The sequence below is a fragment of the Haplochromis burtoni genome, unplaced genomic scaffold, assembly GCF_018398535.1.
Source record: "Haplochromis burtoni strain Fernald_Lab_line unplaced genomic scaffold, NCSU_Asbu1 Contig_95, whole genome shotgun sequence".
NCBI classification, from domain to species: Eukaryota; Metazoa; Chordata; class Actinopteri; order Cichliformes; family Cichlidae; genus Haplochromis; species Haplochromis burtoni.
The window spans coordinates 39,969-58,433 of NW_024582456.1; the positions used below are offsets into that span (position 1 = coordinate 39,969).

Sequence of the window (18,465 nt, forward strand, 5' to 3'; positions counted from 1 at the left end):
TGTATAAAAAATCCTGAGGATCTTTGGAGAGACCCTGAACTTCCTCAGTTGTCGTAGGTGATACAGGCGCTGCCTAGCCTTTTTGGTCTGGACCTGAATGTGGGCAATGTGAATGTGGGAATACTGTCCTGGCTAATGATTACTGAGGAAGTGATCATGTCACAGCCTTTTAAGTTCCAAACACAAAAAAAATTGTTCAAGACAAGGCCTGGGTGGCGATGAGAGGTATGTTTTAGAACACACTTCTTACTTTTCTAAAATTGTATGGTGTTAAATTTGTGAAAAAATATAAACAAATCAATCCAATAATTTCTTACAACTTAAACACAAACAAAAGTTAACTTGATCTGATTTCACAACTTCAAAAAGTGGTAAAAAGAAAATGATTTTAAACCCTCTTATTGTATTTCTCTGATATTTGGCAAACAAAAATGACTTTTTTGCAAGTCATCCACCCATCTGTCATGAGGGGGCTGGATCCTATGCCAGATGTCATAGGGTGAAACGTGGGGTACACACTGGACAGGTTGCCAGTCTTTCACACGACTAACAGTGAGGCAGGCATTCATTCACACTTATGGGTCATTTAGAAGCACCAATGAACCTAACTGCATGTCTTTGGACTGTGGAAGAAAGCTGGAGAAAGACCACGAACAGATGGTGGATTCAAACCCAGGACCACCTTGCTGTGAGGCAACAGTACAAACTACAGGCTTGTGCCAAATGTACAAATTAGGTAAAATCTATTAGCCCTGTGAGAATATGGAGAAAAGAGCAAAGCCTCGCTTTAATGGTACAAATGAAATTCTTTTAATGCATATTAGCACATCATTTTTGGATTTACAAATATAAACATCACATTCACCTGAGGTGATCAATTACAGCACAACAACCAAAATACAACACCTACTGTAGGGAGTATAGGTTCAAAACTATGCAAATGAGTTATTTGCAAAGGTCAGCGTTAGCAGATTATATAAACCAGAACCAGGTGAAAACAGATGTGTGGGGGATTACTGTATTATCACAAAGTCAGTTTCACAGTTGCTGGGACAGTCAGCTTCCTGTTACTAACTTTTGGGTGTTGAACTTCACCCGCTGGGAGCTGCAACAGGCTTAAATCACCCTGATAAATTACTTGTACTAATTATTTGACCCAGCTATGTGACACACCTATGTCAACTTACTGAATAAATACAAACAGTAATAAAAAACAATCAATAAATTAATATTGAAATATTGTTGAAAACCCCATAAAGCAAAAACACTCCACAGTTTAAAGTAGTAATGTAACTGAAGGCATGAGGGTGTAACAGAATATGAAATTTGTTTATCTTTTTTTAATTTTTTTTTTATCTTCATCAAAAAGACATTCTAAATATTTTTATGATCAGATATATTGTACATGCTATTTTATTTCTCTGATACTGAAGTGATGTTAAATTCAAATGTACATTTTGGCACGCAGACTGTTACAAGAGGGCAAACTGAAGGAGATCATTTTCAGTTCACGGTACAGTCTCTCTGTGATAATAGTTCCTGAGACACTGTAAACTCATGAAATGTTGCTGCTATAAAAATACTGTTTTTCAAATATTTAAGGAATAAAAATAACCCAGGAGTCAATTACAAGCAGGTCTTTATAAAAGTACAGTCTCAAAAGAAACACATGCATGCCATCTCTTCTTAACACGTCCAGTGAATGTTTGTCACCTCCTGACATTAGACTTCAAGGCTTCCATCCAGTCAACCTCAATCTTTCACTTCAGTTTACTGACAGTGATTCAGAGACTTATCACAGGACCAGTTGTTCCATTAAGTGCAAAGACCATCTTTGAAGTCCTTTTATTGTTTGCCCTGTTGGGAACTAGCTTATCTTCTGCAGCAATTTGTCCTCTTTCAATTTAAATGGTACACTCACAGACATCTCTGCGATGAACCTTTCACAGGCTGCCTTGGTCACCTGCTTGCAGAAGCGAAGGTCTATCTGACAGATGCTTCCGCAGCGCTTGAAGAAATTTAAGGAATGGTCCGTTACTCTGTTACACACTGAAAAATGAGGCAAGGAAAAAGGGTTAGAAGAACAGAAAACTGTCAGTCCTGCTAATTTAAAAATGTATACGTCTCCAGACTAATCACATCTGGCATTCAAAAACTGGGCTTTATTGTTATAAATGTAAACCGGGGACTTTGATAAGGCTGGGACTAAAATGTAAATAAAAGCAGAAAGCAATGATCTGCAGATCTCGTGCATTTCCTTTTTTCAAAACAGTACACAAAAAACTGAGAAAATGTGCAATTTTAAGAAAAATATTACCTCATTTTTAATTTGATGGCAGCAACGTGTCTCACAAAAACTCAAACATTGGGATGGAGGCAACAAAAGGCCAAAACAGTAAGTGGTACTAAGAAGAAGCAGCTGAGGGAATATTTTTAAACTAATTAGGTTAATTGGCAACAGGCCAGTAATGTCTAGTTATTAAAAGTGCATCTTAAAGAGACACTTCGAGTTCTTTAGAAGTGAAGACAGGCTTTACAAAACACTGCCCTCACAATTCTGGAGAAATCTCCTCACAGCAGACAAGATCAACAATTAATATCGGATGCCTGTTATCTCCTGGCCCTCAGGTGGTACAGCACTAAAAACAGGCATGATTCTGTCATTGAGAGCAAAACTGTTATGTGGTCAGAAAAATCAAAATGTCAAATTATTTTTAAAAACCATGGACACCTGATTTTCTGGACTAAAGAGGAGAGGGCTTGTCATCCAGCTTACTACCATCTGTGACGGTATGGGCGGACTTTAGTGCCTATGGAACTGGCAGCTTGCACATCTGGAAAGGCACAATCAATGCTGAAAGCTATATACAGCTTTTAGAACAACATTTGCTCCCACCACAACAATGCCAAGTACATGTCCTAGTTTTCTGAGACATTTTGTTGCCATCCGATTCAAAACAAGCTAATATTTTTCTTACAATTGTAACATTTTCTTATTTTAAACATTTGAGATGTCATCTATGTTCTGTTATGAATAAAATATGCATTTACAATATTTGCAAAGCATTGCATTTTGTCTTGTTTTTTACATTTTACACAATGACAGTAAAGAAGATTGTAATTCTGAGTACCGTTGCTAATTCAAATCAAAAAAAAAAACACAAGCTAAGTGCACAGTAGCTGAAATGCTAAAAGCAGCATATTAAAGGAAGTAAACTAACCAATGCTAAGTATACTAATCTATTTATTCATCTCAAGTCCAAGTATATAATTTCCTGGAACAATCAAGCACAACCCACAGCATTTAAATAATTTAGTGGCTAATATCGATGCTTTAGCAAAACCCCCTATTTCGCCTTCTTCCTCTGTGGTTAACACAAGAGTTGTTATTGTCTTGTATTTTCCATTACTTTTGAAAACTTCTATATAATTTTAAACACTTATTTTGACTGCAGTTTATTTTACAGAGTTGGTTTACTTGTTTCAGTTTTGTTTTATTAGTTTCAATGTTTGTTTGTTTTTATTTTGGCACCCAAAAGAGACACTAACACAAACAATACAAACACTTGAGACACTGGAAACAGACACACCCAGTCTCAATAAAAATATCAATCATTGTATGTCTTATGACAAGTTCTATTTTGTTCTAACAGAGGTGCTTTCTGTGTTATTATATTGAAGTATGAGTTTAGACTGACCATCAGGTTATTTAAAGGACAGGAAGTGTGCCATTTATTTGAATTCAGCCGCCCAGCTGAACTTGTATGCAAGCCTGCTGGAAAAAAAAACAAACATGAAAAAGCCTGATGCCTGTATATTCCCATGACTCCACGCTCTGATTCAACATCTCACCTGAGAGGTTGATTTCTGTGAGGGAATCTCTGGTTGTGGTCCCTGCTGCTGTCAGCAGGTTGACTGACTGGTCATTGATATGGTTGCAGTAGCTAAGGTCCAGCCTGGAGAGCAAAGGCATCTGTCGACTTATGAGGCGTAAAGACGTGTCGGTGATGTCCAGCCCCGCTAACCTCAGTTCCTCCACGTTTCGCAACTTGCAGCGGTTATCCAGCTGGCCTGTTAGTTAGTTGGTCAAATAAAAAGTAACAATTTTAAATTTGATCAACACCTCAAGATTCTAAAAGTCTCTGACATTCAAGTTCAGGCTTGTGTTTCAGTTTGAAAACGTAAATCTAAAGCAGCGCCTCCTGGAAAAATCTATTTTGGGGTTTGGAATGAGAGCAATAACCTTTTCAGCTACTGAAAAGCTTCCCACTCCAAGAGTGGCTCTATAAAATAGTTAGCAATGTGTAACTGAGTACCTAAGAGTTTTAACATTAACACTTACGCAAGTTAATGTGAAATGATTAGTAACTGTGTTTATGTTGCAGCTGTTAAAACTTAACTTTGAGTGTCATTTATGCATAACAGCATGACAGGTAGGAGAAACGGGCACATTTATGATAGTAGTTGTGCTTTACCTGGTCTGTTATCTGTGGTAGGGGAGAGGAGGTCCCTCATCTGTGCATCTTTGAGTCCCTCCACCCACTGCACATCGAGAGTGCGCAGCAGAGGGCAGCTGGAGGTGCAGAGTGCAGACACAGCAGCCCAGGAGCAACCTGACAGCCTTAACACTCGCAGACCTAAAACATATAGTGGCACTTTAAAACACTGATTTGGGGGGTGGGGGTTCTGTAACCTTAGATCAAAAATCCCTTATAGTTAAGTACCTGGCAGTCTGTTAATAAGCCAGCTTAATTGTTTCTTGGAAATGTTGGTCCAGCTGAGGTCCAGGGAGACTGGCTGTCGGCGGATAATCCCACTTAGCATGAGTGGGGTGATTGAGGTGCAGCGGTTCAGATCTATCTTTGTCCAGAGTCTCTTGTCACAACACCTAGCAGAAATAAAGATTTGTGTTGAATGTCAGGTCTTTGTGTCAAGGCAGAACACTCTAAACCAAACTGTAACTGCTCCTCCACATTTCAGAGGGTTTTTTTCTCTTCTGCACTAACTGTTAACATCAGAAATATATTTTAAATCACTGTTGAGATAGTGCTGTGCATTTACCATCTGTTCCACGTCTTGCACACTCTCATGCACACACACAGCTCCTGGTGTGTGAGATAGCGGAATATCTTCATCCAGAGCTCTCGCTGGATAATGTGTGCTTTTCCATCTTTTAGAGGCAGTCTGTCGGGAGGCGGGCTTATGGGAGGGGGCCGAATAACGTGCCGCTCCATTTGGACACACTTGGGTGGAGAGCGCGGAGGAACCGGCCGGGTTGTCGGAGTGCTCCTGTTGAAGCCCAGCGGAGTGATCTGACTTGGGTAGAAGTGTCGCAGCTCCCAGGAGTTCCCATTCATCTCTTTGGTCTTGAGGTGGGCCCTCTGATCCCCGAGCTCATTGCCGTTGCAGAACAGCTTCTTGGGTTCCTCGTTTTCCGTCTCTGGTTCAGGCTTCAGTGGTTGCCGGTTCTCATTGGCCATGCAGTCCTCGGTCTTCTGGATTTCCTGGGTAAGTGCTTTGCTCAGTTCCCGACTCAGCTCTCTGTTAGGTAAACGCCGCTTACGCCGAGCCTTTGGACGCGGGCCTTTTTCCTGGGTCTCGCTCCCGCCCTCACTGCTGGGGCCGGCCTGTGGAGAGCTACAGTGAGACTGGTCACTGTCTCCAACCGGTGTTCTAAGGCTGAGATTCAAAAGGTCGCTCTTGGAGTCCCTGTAATCCACATCATCTTCAGGGTCTCCAGAGCGCCCTTTCCTCTCTACACCGCTCTGGAAAAGAGGCTCCCTTCCATCTTCATCCTCTTCTTCAACATCTTCATCATCCTCTTCTCTCTTGATTTGTTGAAGAAGTTTGGAAAAATAAGGATCATCTGACCTTTCCTGGAGAAACAAAAAAAACAAAAACAAAACCACATGTCAGGGCTCTAGATCTTTTCGCCACGTTTGCACTGATACACCTAAAAGTTGGGCGCACCCACATTTTTCAACTGCATCACTTAACACTGCAGTTTTACATGTGCACTTTTTGGGAGGGAATATTGCTGTCCATACAGACAATATTGATTTAGAAATGATTAACTAACAATCTTGTCAACACAAGGTTCTTTATTTGGAGCACAGTTCTACAAGAAAGATAAGTTACTGAAAAAGTGTTTGTGCTTGCAGTGCTTTGGCACTCTTTGGTAACTTTGTAGACAATGTTAAAATGAATCATCACATCGGCCTCCTCTGGCGACCTGTTTGCTGCTGCCTGCCACTGAAAGGCAGTGGGGAGAGGGGACACTTGGGCAGTGCATTTATCGCAGCACATAATGTGTTTTCTGGATACACTGTGCTTTTTCGGGTTCAGAGAATGATGGCTCCTTGTCAGAGCACTGGCTATGAATTTCAGACGGATCAGGCCTTAACAAAAAAGTTATCAATAGTTCTTTTTACATCTTATTACCCACAGCTACATCCACTTCTGTCAGGCCTAGGCTACTCACTAGGGCTGGGTATCATCATTGATTTCTATAATCCTTTCGATTCAGATTTACAAGGTCCCGATTGGATTCAATTCAGTTTTGCCTCAGACAGTCTGGTGTTTTATAGCAGATAACCTTAAAAATATTCTGCAATTTTGCATAATTTTAAAAAGTTTAAATTTCTTCAGTATTGAACAGCAGAAGTTGCTGCCCTCTCTTGTCTGAGGTCATTAAAATAAAATAAAAAAAGCGTCAGACAGCGCTGTAAACAGCAGTAGTTTGGTGGGTAATTAAGCGAATTAATAATGGCGAAAACAGAGATTTGAGATGGGAAACTATTCTTAAAGTACACAGAGAGAGAAAGCTGTGCATGAAGTGTGATTTTATCATGGTGGAAGCAATACAGCAAAAGTCAGAGGGAATTAATGACGACATTCATCAAATGTGAATCGTAGTTTGTTGCTTCTTTTGTTGCTGGTTCAGTGAATTTTGGTTGGAGAGAGACAAAACCTGCAGCTCAGAATCTAGCACAAAAAAGACTTAAACACCGCGCGGACCCGCCGACGCATCAGAATCAGTGAGCTGTCGGCTTTCAGCCACAATGGGGTGTCCGTGTACGTGCTGTCGGGTAAGAAAGCCAAGAAAGAGAAAACTGATTCTGATGCGTCGGGTCCACACTCTGTGTTTACGTCTTTGTGCGGAATTCTATCCACCTGCACTTTCAAATGTGACCAATTTGGTCGCACTCTAGAGCCCCCAAAATACTGCTCCATTTACACACTGTACATTATTATACAAACCTTCTTCCTCACACTGAGATCCTCTTCCTCATCATCATCAAACAGCTTCCTCTTTTTCCTCAGTTTGTCCTCGGGCCGGGGCCGTGGCAGGTTGCTGGGTGAAAGCACCGGCGGCTGGCGGCTGAGAGACTCCTCGGGTCGGTACCTGGGTGTCTCCTCTTTGTCTGACCTCCTCTTAGTTGCTGAAGAAGCGTCCCCTTCCTCCTTTGTCACAGGCTTCTGTTCCCTCAGCAAAGAGCCAGGGAGGTTGGAGGCATACTTGAACCCCGGGCCCCTTTTTTGCTTCAATGCCAAAGGGACAATAATTGCGAGACAACTTTATACCTTTAGCCTATATTGACAAGAAAAAGACGCTGTTCCTAAAAGTGCTCCTATGGTTTAATAAACAAAATCAATGTGACCGAGAACATAAAAGACACAGCAGTCAGAGGTTTCCTGCTTCACTGCCACATGTGAAAGATGACAAAAGTATAAACAGGAAGTGGCAAGTTGATCAACACACGCTTTAACCGAATATTGAAATAATGAAAGCAACAAAAACTCTGTAATGCTAATTAATTCTCTTTTGTTTCCAAAACACACTTGATGAGCTGAAACTTGACATAAAAACCGTGACACACACATATTTGTACTCACTTTTCCACTCTTTCCAGCATGGTTGCATTTAGGACATTCCCAGCAGTTAGGGAGTTCATCATTCACCACCCCCGAAGCGTCGCACACCTGATAAAAACAACGGCCAAATGAGTCGGATTTCAACTTGAACTGCCAGCTCTCGCTTAGTCTTGTGTTCAGTGTGTTTAATGCAAACAAGGCAAGGGAAGTGAAAGTGGCTGTTGTGACGCGTACTTGTTAGGCAGGTCAGCACAGTTTAACCTCAGTCGCTGTTAAACATGCCAACTCTTGCTTCATGGATTACTCAGAAAAGGGAAGTATAAACAGTTAAAGAGCTCAACTCGGCCTAAATATGCTGTTACAAATCTAAACTGCTGTATGAGGTTCCAAATATATTCTGCAACAAGACAATAAAACAGCTAGGAAAAACCTGTAACGAGGCACAAAGAGGCAGCCTCTTTTTTCTGTTTTGTTTGTTTTCTACTCTTTTTAGGAATTTAGCTGATGGCATTAAAAATTCTTAGCTCTTGCATGCAAAACAAACATGCAGACCATGCTTCAAAAACTGGTTTGACCAAACATATGCAAATAGCAAATTGTGTTTTCGCATAACAGGTTACAAACAGGGTGTGTGCAGTGTGTTGCCCTTTTTGGTCATGATCTAATACAGTTTCTTTTTTAATCTGAGAGTTTGTTTTTAAACTCCTGACCTCTTAAGCTTTCTTAAGCGTGTGTTCAGTGAAACCCTCAGCGTGATGGTGTCATGTCGGAGCCGTAAAATCTTAAGATCCACATCACAAACAAAGTTTTTTTAGCGTTATGTAAACATCAACATTTCTACCCAATTATCTCCTCTGACTGCGATTCAACTGCCTGAGTCACTCCTGTCATGTTACAATGATCTGAGATTCCTGGCACATTACTGCAACAGTGTGAGTCACCGTCACAATGACTGTAATGATGAGGTGGAGTTGTTCAGCTGTTCCCAACGTAGGCGCCCTTCTGTACCTTCAGGCAGTTGGGATGGACGATCTCATTGCAGATGGAGCACTCCATCAGCATAAAGTTAAACTTGTCCTCCTCATCCTCCAGTGTGTCCTCCTTCCCGGCTTCTTTGCACACTACACACACTGCTGTGTGGGGCAACACAGGCTGCATGGGGCGAAAAAAGAAAAAACAAGCAGAAATAAAGTTTATTAAGCAGTGAATGCTTTGGAAAAACAAAGCTGACAGTGTTACATGTCTTCATGGATAATTTTGGCTCTAAAGCTCTACTGACTCACCGCGATGCACTGTCTCATGATGCAGGACTGCTTCATGCGCCCTGGTCCACCAAACTTCTTCATGTCCTTACAGAAGTGACACTCCCCGCATTCAGACCGCAAGCACGCCTCGCACTTTCTGCAGCGTGTCCTCCTGCGGCGGGCTCCAGAGGAGCTGCGGTTGGACGGCAGCTTAACAGCTGACGACGTCCCCATTTTGGGTTTGGGCCGGTTAGCTGCCCGCTGCTGGAAGGCAAAAAACGTAAGAGACATTAGATGATAACTCAAAATGAAGAGACTCTCTGTCATTGAGAACATGGACACAGGACCTTTAAGCAAGCTAACAGGTGAACAGATATCAGACCAAACGGCTGAAATAACAGTAATCAGCACAAGGAATCCAATCAAACTGGCACTGCCATCAAACTGTGATGCATGCATTATGTATTTATTTATAGGCTATTCTTGCTGCTGCTTAATTACATGTGAGTCATATGACCCAGCTACTAAAAAATTCCTTAACTAAACAAGGAATTTAGTTTAGTTCCACCTTGAACTTGGGATTTTACTATCCTTCAGCAAACAGAGCCATGTGGAAACAGTTTATACTTAAGCAGCAATTAATATTAATTTTCATCAATTAATTTCCCTTAATATTTCCTAAGTACGGTAATTATTTTGTAAACAAAATATCTGAAAAGTTGATCATGATCTCTCAAAATAACCCCAAATTAAGGTATTCAGATTACCATTTCAAGTAAAAAGTTCTCACATTTTAGAAACTGGAATCAGTGAATATTTGCATGTTTTTGCTTTAAAAAGTACTGGATTCCTATTGGATGGAACATTAACGACACATAAGTGGTGTTTGTAGGCTTTTGATATACAATTATTGTGTTACTGATTAAACAAATGATTTGCTTCTTGGCTACTGGGTTAACTAGTACTCACTCTAAATCAAGTTAACAATTAAAAAAAGAAAAACAAAGCTGTGATCAGGGTAGTGTCTCTACCTTACGATATGAAGCACCTTGAGGCAATTTCTGTTGCGATTTGGCGCTATATAAACTGAACTGTACCCATAATGTAGGCATGTCAATGAAATTGTGTCCTCACAGTGCATGTTAAGCTTAGGGTTAAGGGTGTCACCTTGAGAATTGTGACAAAAGCATACTCCAAATCTTCTTATTTGAGTCACTGGAAGCAGCAACTGTGTGATGCTGTGGACTAAAAATAAAAACAGTAATTTAACGATCAGACTGAAATTTAAGCAACCAATTATCTAACTGAATCCTGAAACCTTAATTCATTTTGTGATTTTCTCACATCTCCTTCTTACTCTCTTCCCTGTTGCCATGGCAGGGCAATATAAAGCACTATGAAAATAAGACAAATCACACAGGAGGAGAGGTTACCTAGGCAACACATTTGCCTCTCTGATGGCAACTGTTTGAATAAAAAACTGAGAGAGATGGATAAAAATAAGCTCAGAGTGGAGCTATGATTTGTGCTCTGAGCACTTTCCTGATGTCATCTATTCTTATTCTATTACTGAAATCACACACGGCCCACGCACAACGGCTCATTTCAGCTCTTTGACCAATTATTACTCCATTCATTTGTATAAAACACCAAATTACAATAAATTAAGATCATTCAAGCCTCTGCGGTTGTCTTATGTGGAAGATGATACTGAGGCGTTGCAGACAGGTAAAACAAGATGTTCCAGGCGAACGATAACGTCACTCTTGCTTTCTGAATGATATTCACTGGAAGGAGTGGAGAAACCAGCCCTAAATATGTGCTAAAGAAGCTTCACGGCAAATTGCTAATAACAACAGTGACAACATGTTTCTTCTTGTTTAACAGAAACTGCTCTTTGGAGCGTTTTCCCCCAAGAGGATTTTGGAACGCGTTGTTAGATCTATCCCTTTACATAACAGAGTTTCTTCTGTTGTGTTGCTGTCAGCTCAAGAAGTTGTTCTTTGCCTGCTGCTGCTGCTGACAGAGCATCTATGCAAAACCAGGCTAAATGATCAAACCAGGCAAAGCTTATTTTCATGGTGCCAAGCTTTCCATTAATCCATCTGACTAATACGGAAATATGAGAAAGAAACACAGAAGAAAGGACAGGTGCTGTTGCTGCAGGTGTGGCTGATACCTCACCATTTCCCTAACCTTATCTCACACGACTTTGTCTCACATAGCATATCTAAAGTAAGGCCGAGTCTCTGAGCAAATAAAGTCCATGCAAAGTCTAAAACCACAACAAAAAACTGACATGTCCTCCATTCCCTCCATGTCTCCAAATTTTATTTGGCTGCTTTTTTTTTAATCCCAGATGTATCTCCTCCCATGATCACTTAGTAGCCAAATGTGTAAACCACTACGCTACAGATCCACTGTCTCTGCACAGACACTAATTGGCTGCTGAGCCCTGCAAATAAAAACATGGCCCATATTGCTGTGACACAATCTTCTGACTCAGCATCAGCGTGGATGTCAGCGAGTGAAACTCACGTTTGCCTTCATCTGCTGCCCGGGCTCAATTAGCACAAATAACATGTGCTGCTCTCCCTATAATATGTCACAACAGAAGACTTCAAAATATGATCTTTGATGCTACACTGCTTGTGAGTGTTGTGGATATAAACATTGTGTAAGAGCAGGCGTCTGACGCTTACATCAGCACTTCTCCCATTTCTCTTGAACTGTACATGCCAACTGTGTGCTGGAGAGACTTGTGCAATATCTAATGAGCCCTGTGAGAAAGTATCCATGCTGCTGACCTCAAATGAGCATGCACTCCATGCCACTCATGAGAAGTCCCCCCCTGTAAGCCACATTAAAGCTTTATTTCTGTTAAAAATCAAACCCATTTGCCCAGTTTGGGGCCACTGGACTACTAAGTAACAGAAGTAGAGGCACTTCATTGTTACCCTCTCCCCACCCCCACCCCCTTTCTCTGTCCCTGCTTCCTCAACGTTTTTGACTAAAGCTTTCTTAAAGGCGCAGAGTTGTGGGACAAGTTTTGGAAGTGAGAGGAAATCAATCACATGAAAAACAGTTTCGATATAGCAGGTTAACCAAAGTGCACGATAAAATCATAAGTTGGCCAGCATAAAGTCGGATGGCCTTCACCGTTAAGGTAGTGGATGATAACGAGGTTGTGGTCACAGCCGCGGATCTGTAACCTCACTGGATGAGGCTGCTCGCTATTAAGAGGTGGTCAGTACAAAAATGGGTCGGTTGTGGCTAACAAGATAGATGGTGTCTAGGAGGCGAGGACACGGTATGTTTTTGGACGGTCACGGAACACAAAAAGGAGGAACTCCAGTTCTTTTAAATGTGTACAAATATTTAGCTTTGTGTTTATTCGCTATTACCTGGCTGACCGAAGAATAAGGTTTAAAACACACCTTCTCCTTTCAACCCGACTAACCTACATAGAGAGAGGAAAAGCGGATACAAACATTCACCTGAAGTAACTGACGAAAAGGAAAAAACGTCAAAACCCTTTTTTTAAATCGAGAAGCATACAGAGCAAAGTAGAGTTCACGAAATTAAAATACCTGCTCAGATTCTGAATCATATTCCTCATCGTCTCCGCTCAGTGACAAGGCCATGTCTCCTCTCTCTCATCGTTTGAGAAAACTAACATGGCTGAACAAGCTAAGTTCGTCCCCCCCTCCTTCACACCAAACACACACAGGCAGCTTCTGCAGGCTGCGTTCACGAACCATAGGAAATATCAAAACTGACGTAAAAAACCTAAACGACACAACTATAATTCAAAATGTATTGGAAAGAAACGTAAACGCAGAGGGTTGTACAGAAATTTAACAAATATACAGGTTTCTGGGATGGTTCGTTATTGTATTAACACCCTATCCATATGACAATAAAATCGGCTAAATGTAATTAACGTGGCATGTTAACGCAACGTCGATGAAACAGGAAGTAAAGATAAGCAGGTAAAACAAGATGTCTCCCTCCCACACTCGTCCGTCTTTGCTTTTGTCTTGGCGTTTGTAGGCAGTCTATGGGCTGTATGACTCAGTGGCAGAACAAATTCTTCAAAGGTTTATTTAATGCGTTTAACCTTTTAATCCTTATGGGCTTAGCAGTTTACAAATGGCATTAAACTTCAAAAACACTCAGTGAGTTTATTCAGGCGTTTGTCATCAAATGTTGATAAGGTGATAATGTGTTTACTTTTAATAATTGAAACTTTAAAAATATTCCCAACTATACAGCCATGTATGTACAGTGTATAAAGTTCACCTAATGTAGCTAGATGTAAACACTCTTAAACTAAAAGTGAAAAACAGCACTTTGATTTCCCAGTCAAGAACTGTCTTTCTTATCTGATTTAGCCTACCTGACAGCAGATTCAACACAACGTGAAGTATGTATTACTCATTGTTTGGTTAGTTATATAATTATGATGATTAAACACAGAGTTATGTAAAGCAAGAATGTGTGTGTAAAGATTGAACATGAACATATTGACGCCACCCAGTGTTGAAACTCAGTTTGCTCCAGCTACAGTGTAATGGCTTTGGAATTATCTTGTCTAGGGCTCCTGACGGTGTAAGAACAGATTCATAGGTCAGTGTATTCACGACACAGGAGCAGTTCAACATAAAGCAAAAAGTAACATTTCTAATATTCTCTGTGAGATGTTTGGTTGTGCTATGTCTGGCCCCCGAATGGTTTCCCCTCCCACTGGCAGACTACTCTGGCAGTTCACAGAGAAGTACCACAACTAGATCCCCCCACTGATACAAAAAGTGTGCGTCCGCCTACTGAATGCCAGGAAATATACAAGTGGTTACCTTGTGGTTATTCAAGTGTTGCAAAACTTTCTGACTGAAACCTCACTAAAAGGACCTGCTGCACCAAAGCAGAAATGTTTATATTTTAAATTTGTATTGTAGCTTGTTTTTAAATTCATTGCATTATCATTGTGTAATATCCTTTTTAAAGATAACAAGAAACTTTGAAAGATTTGTGATTTACCAGATATTTGTAAATTCTCATCTTGAAGTTGCATAGCAGGATTGATACTTTGTTTCCATCCTCTAAGTTGAATATGTAGCCCACTGAATTGTGTTAAATTACTATTATCTGTATATTTAGGAAACTGAAATAAAATACTTCAAACACAATATGAAAAAATGTTTGAACTTTGTCATGTCCTTTTTATTTATATTTCATGGCAAATTTAAACAAGAGCAGACCCAAAGTGCTTTCCAGACAGATGTGTTTATATTCTACATCTCTGTAACAGTGCGGCCTTTTGCGGCTGGATTTACAGTGAGGAAGACCAAGATAGTGGAACGAAGCATGTATTCACAGTATAGCTCTCCACACAAAACTGTATCTAATGACAACTAGCAGCCTTAAATACATCAATTTCAATAAATAAACATACAAATACATTTTACATTTTCATAAACAAACAAACAAAACCCTCAAAAAACCCAAGAAACCCAAGCCTTAACCCATGGCCTCTCCCGGAACCTTTAAATGGTGTCTGGACCCCCGGGGAAGCATTTGCCCAAACACCCTGAAAAGGACACAGGAAAGACAGGTTAGTAATCATATCCTCTTTGCACCACCTTTACTTCAAATTTTTGACTCACACACAATCACACTTAAACTTCTTGTGTGCAAATGTTCTTCATGTGCAAATCTATGTTTAAAGTGCAATGCTAAATAAAGTGCTGGATAAGTTGCTTTTAATACAGTAAAAGGTGCTCCTAAAGTGCTACACAAATTATAATATGAATAGTAGTAAGGGAGTCCTCTTCCTTACATTTCCTCCCCTCTCTTAAGTGCAAAGTGCTTCAGTCCTCTGTCATCCTGGATAAACAGTCAGTAACCACATTTGACTTCCCTGGCCTGTACAGGACCGTAAAGTCATGATGCTGCAAAGACAGGTACTATCCTGCAATGCAAGCATTTGCATCCCTCATGCGGTTCGACTACTGGAGGGCACAGCGATCAGTCTCTAGAGTGAAGTGATGTCCCAGAAGATAATACCTCAAGATCTCAATAGCCCATTTTCATGGCCAAACACTTTCTCCACTGTCGAATACCTCGTCTCCCTGTCAGGTAATTTCCGACTCAGAAACACCACAGGCCTTCTTTCACCATCTTGCTGAAGCACAGCTCCAAGGCCTACTTCTGAAGCATCTGTTTACAAGATGAATGGCTTGCTGAAGTCTGGGCTGTATAGAACTGAATGTGTGCATACTGCTTCCTTGAGCTCTCTGAATGCATGCTCACATTCTGTCCAACACACTTTGTCGGGGGCTGAACCCTTTGTGAGGTCATTCAGTGCAGTGGATCGCTCTGCAAAATAAAATATGAATTTTCTGCACCAGCCTACCAGACCCAGAAAACCTCTCACCTTCCTTTTTTGTCATCGGAACTGAGAAGGACTGGAAACCTGGACATACATCCCTAGCCACACAAAACTGCTGCTGATCCTATTCAGTGTTTTGAGAAAAGCCATATGACCTGCCCATGGAATTGAATGGCCTAAATCCGTAACTTTGTTTCTGAATTGTTGTGGGAGTGCTACCGCCTCACACTTCCTCTTTTTCCCGGTACAAGATGCCTCCTTTAATTAAGTAAACAATGTCTACAAGATCTTACCTGACCTTGACTAGCTCCCTCTACCTCTGTTACCTTCTCAAACCAGGGTTTTAGAGTAGGGTCGCTTCTTTGGAGTGCACCTAAATCTGAGGGATTGTCAAACTCAAGCTGGTTATTTGGCTTGGGAAACCATGGTGTACCGTTTTCCCCTGAGCCTTTGACCTTTTCCGTTCTCTGTTTCCAGAGACTCCTCAAAAAAAAAAAAGAAAGAAAGAAAGAAAGAAAGAAAGAAAGAAAGAAAGAAAGAAAGGAAGAAAGAAAAAGGGGGGGGGGGTAGCTCTTAGATCATTTTCTTTGCACTTTATGGTCTTGTGCCTACATGACAGGGTTTCAATGGTTCTGCTGTCATATCTAGAGGAAGTGAGCCTCTAGATTCATCACTTAGATTTTCCCCTGAATTCAAACTAGAATGTACAAGAGTTTCAAAGCAAAGCTTCTTCTTTACGCCCATAAATTAAAACAGGGACAATATAAGCTTTCTTTCCTAATGGCTCTTTGGCTGGTCTTGGAACTGCACACAAAAGATGGTTTTGATTTAAGGGCATGGCAAAATGTTGTGTATAATAATAATAATAATAATAATAATAATAATAAATTTTATTTATGAGCGCCTTTCAAGTCACCCAAGGACACTTTACAATAGGATAAAACACATAATAGAACAATGACAAAATAAGAACAATAAAACAAAAGCACAAGATAAAATTAACAAACAGTGGATTCACAGTGAATATGCAGATTTGAACAGATGGATTTTGAGTTGGGATTTAAACTGGGGGAGAGAACCATTGTTTCTTATTTCTGGGGGTAGAGCGTTCCACAGCCTGGGAGCAGAGCAGCTGAAAGCTCTGCTTCCCATGGTGGTGAGGGTACAGCAAGATGGATAGAAGAAGAAGATCGAAGTGAACGGGCAGAACAGGTAGTGCTTAACAGGTTAGAAAGGTAAGGAGGAGCGAGGTTATGAATGGCCTTGAAGGTGAGCAGAAGAAGTTTGAATATTATCTGGAATTTCACAGGGAGCCAGTGAAGTTCCTAAAGAACAGGGGGTGATGTACTGGTAGGAGGGGGTTCTGGTGATAATGCAAGCAGCAGAGTTCTGAACCAGTTGAAGCTTATGGAGGGATTTTTGGGGGAGACCATGCAGAAGAGAATTGCAGTAGTCAATTTGGGAGGTAACAAGACTGAGGACAAGAATGGACGTAGACTGGGTGGAAAGAGAAGGAAGTAATCTGTTAATGTTGCGTAGATGGAAGTAGGCAGAACGGGTGAGATTATTGATGTGAGATTTATAGGAAAGTGAACTGTCTAGGATGACACCAAGGCTCTTAACCTGAGGAGAAGGGAAAACTGTGGAGTTATCGATGGTGAGTGAGAAATGGTTCGAATGGCCAAAGTTATGACAGTGATAACATTTAATATCCTGAACTGAAGACTTAAAAGATTTCTTAACATTGTGAGGTCTTTGGGAAGGGAGCTGCTAGGAACTAGAAGGATTTCTAGCCTGAACTTGACCAGAGTCCTCTTCACCCCCACTGGGCTTACTTGGTTTAGCATAGTGGGTCTCCCAGCTCAAGTAGGTGCTCTTGCTTCCCTTTCTGGTGGAAGTGAAAACCTCAATGAGGCTAGCTGCTTCCTTTGCCGTCTTTGGGTCACGCTCACATATCCAGATCTCCAGCTTTCTTCCACCTCTTGTCATTATTTTCTCACTGTAGCGTGAACGACACACTTCTGTCACCACTTGTAACAATGAGGCACACCAAGACAAGTATAGTGGAACAAAGAATTTATTCATAGTATAGCTCACCTCACAAAACTGCATCCAATGACAGCTAGCAGCCTTAAATACTTTCAGCTGTCACAGGCTAAACCATTATTCCACTAGCAGGTGAGTTCTCAAATCCCAACCTTTTACCACATTATACAATACATCAATTTCAATAAATAAATATATAAATACATTTACATTTTCACATTAATACATATTAATACATACATTATATCTTATTTAAAACACCAAAAAAGAAAAAACCCAAGCACAAAAGATTCCCCACACTCCCTTAACCCATGGCCTCTCCCGGACCCTTTAAATAGTGTCTGGACCCCCGGGACAACATTTGCCCAAACACCCTGAAGAGGACACAGGAAAGAAAGGTGAGTAATCACATCCCTTCTTTGCACCACGTTTACTGCTTAATTTTCACATTGACGTTAGTTTTCCTTACTGTTAAACCTTATTTTCTCTCAATCACAATTTCTTTCTCCTCACAGACAACCACATTTCTTGATGAGGAGCAGCTGTGCAGGACCTGGAACAAAGGCGATCAACTGATTTTAAAATACACAATAAATATTCAATAAATAATTAAACTTCCTGTGTGCAAATGTTCTTCATGTGCAAAATCTATATTTAAAGTGCAATGCTAAATAAAGTGCTAGATAAGGTGCTTTTAATAAAGTAAAAGGTCCTAAAATGCAATACAAATTATAATATAAATAGTAGTAAGGGAGTCCTCTTCTTTACAATCTCCGAGGAAAAAAAACTAGTTTCAAAATACATGAAAAGCTGAAAGGTGTGTTTTGTTGCCTTAACCACAGTGATTTTAGCCCAGTACGTTCAGAACTGGATGATTCGTCTCATGAGTCATGAGACACTGCTCTCCCC

The 18,465-nt window shown here is 40.7% G+C and overlaps 1 protein-coding gene across 5 annotated transcripts; it reads right to left on the minus strand.

Annotated features, from left to right (window-relative positions):
- Positions 1 to 786: 786 nt before the first annotated feature.
- kdm2ba (lysine (K)-specific demethylase 2Ba) lies at positions 787 to 12,845 on the minus strand. 5 transcript variants are annotated; one of them, XM_042222771.1, is made up of 11 exons: positions 12,710 to 12,779; positions 10,287 to 10,364; positions 9,159 to 9,383; positions 8,884 to 9,027; positions 7,897 to 7,983; positions 7,261 to 7,551; positions 5,062 to 5,876; positions 4,725 to 4,888; positions 4,476 to 4,637; positions 3,853 to 4,071; positions 787 to 2,049 (listed from the first exon to the last, which is right to left on the minus strand). In XM_042222771.1, exons 3-11 carry the CDS (start codon positions 9,351 to 9,353, stop codon positions 1,868 to 1,870), a joined length of 2,259 nt encoding a protein of 752 aa, XP_042078705.1. In that variant the 5' UTR covers positions 9,354 to 9,383; positions 10,287 to 10,364; positions 12,710 to 12,779; the 3' UTR covers positions 787 to 1,867. The 5 variants fall into 5 exon arrangements, with proteins under 5 accessions (XP_042078705.1, XP_005927081.1, XP_014190532.1 ...); XM_014335047.2 differs by lacking the exon at positions 10,287 to 10,364 and adding an exon at positions 3,699 to 3,772 and having other exon boundaries at positions 1,896 to 2,049; positions 12,710 to 12,845; XM_005927019.3 differs by lacking the exon at positions 10,287 to 10,364 and having other exon boundaries at positions 7,261 to 7,542; positions 12,710 to 12,845.
- Between the last annotated feature and the right edge of the window lie 5,620 nt (positions 12,846 to 18,465).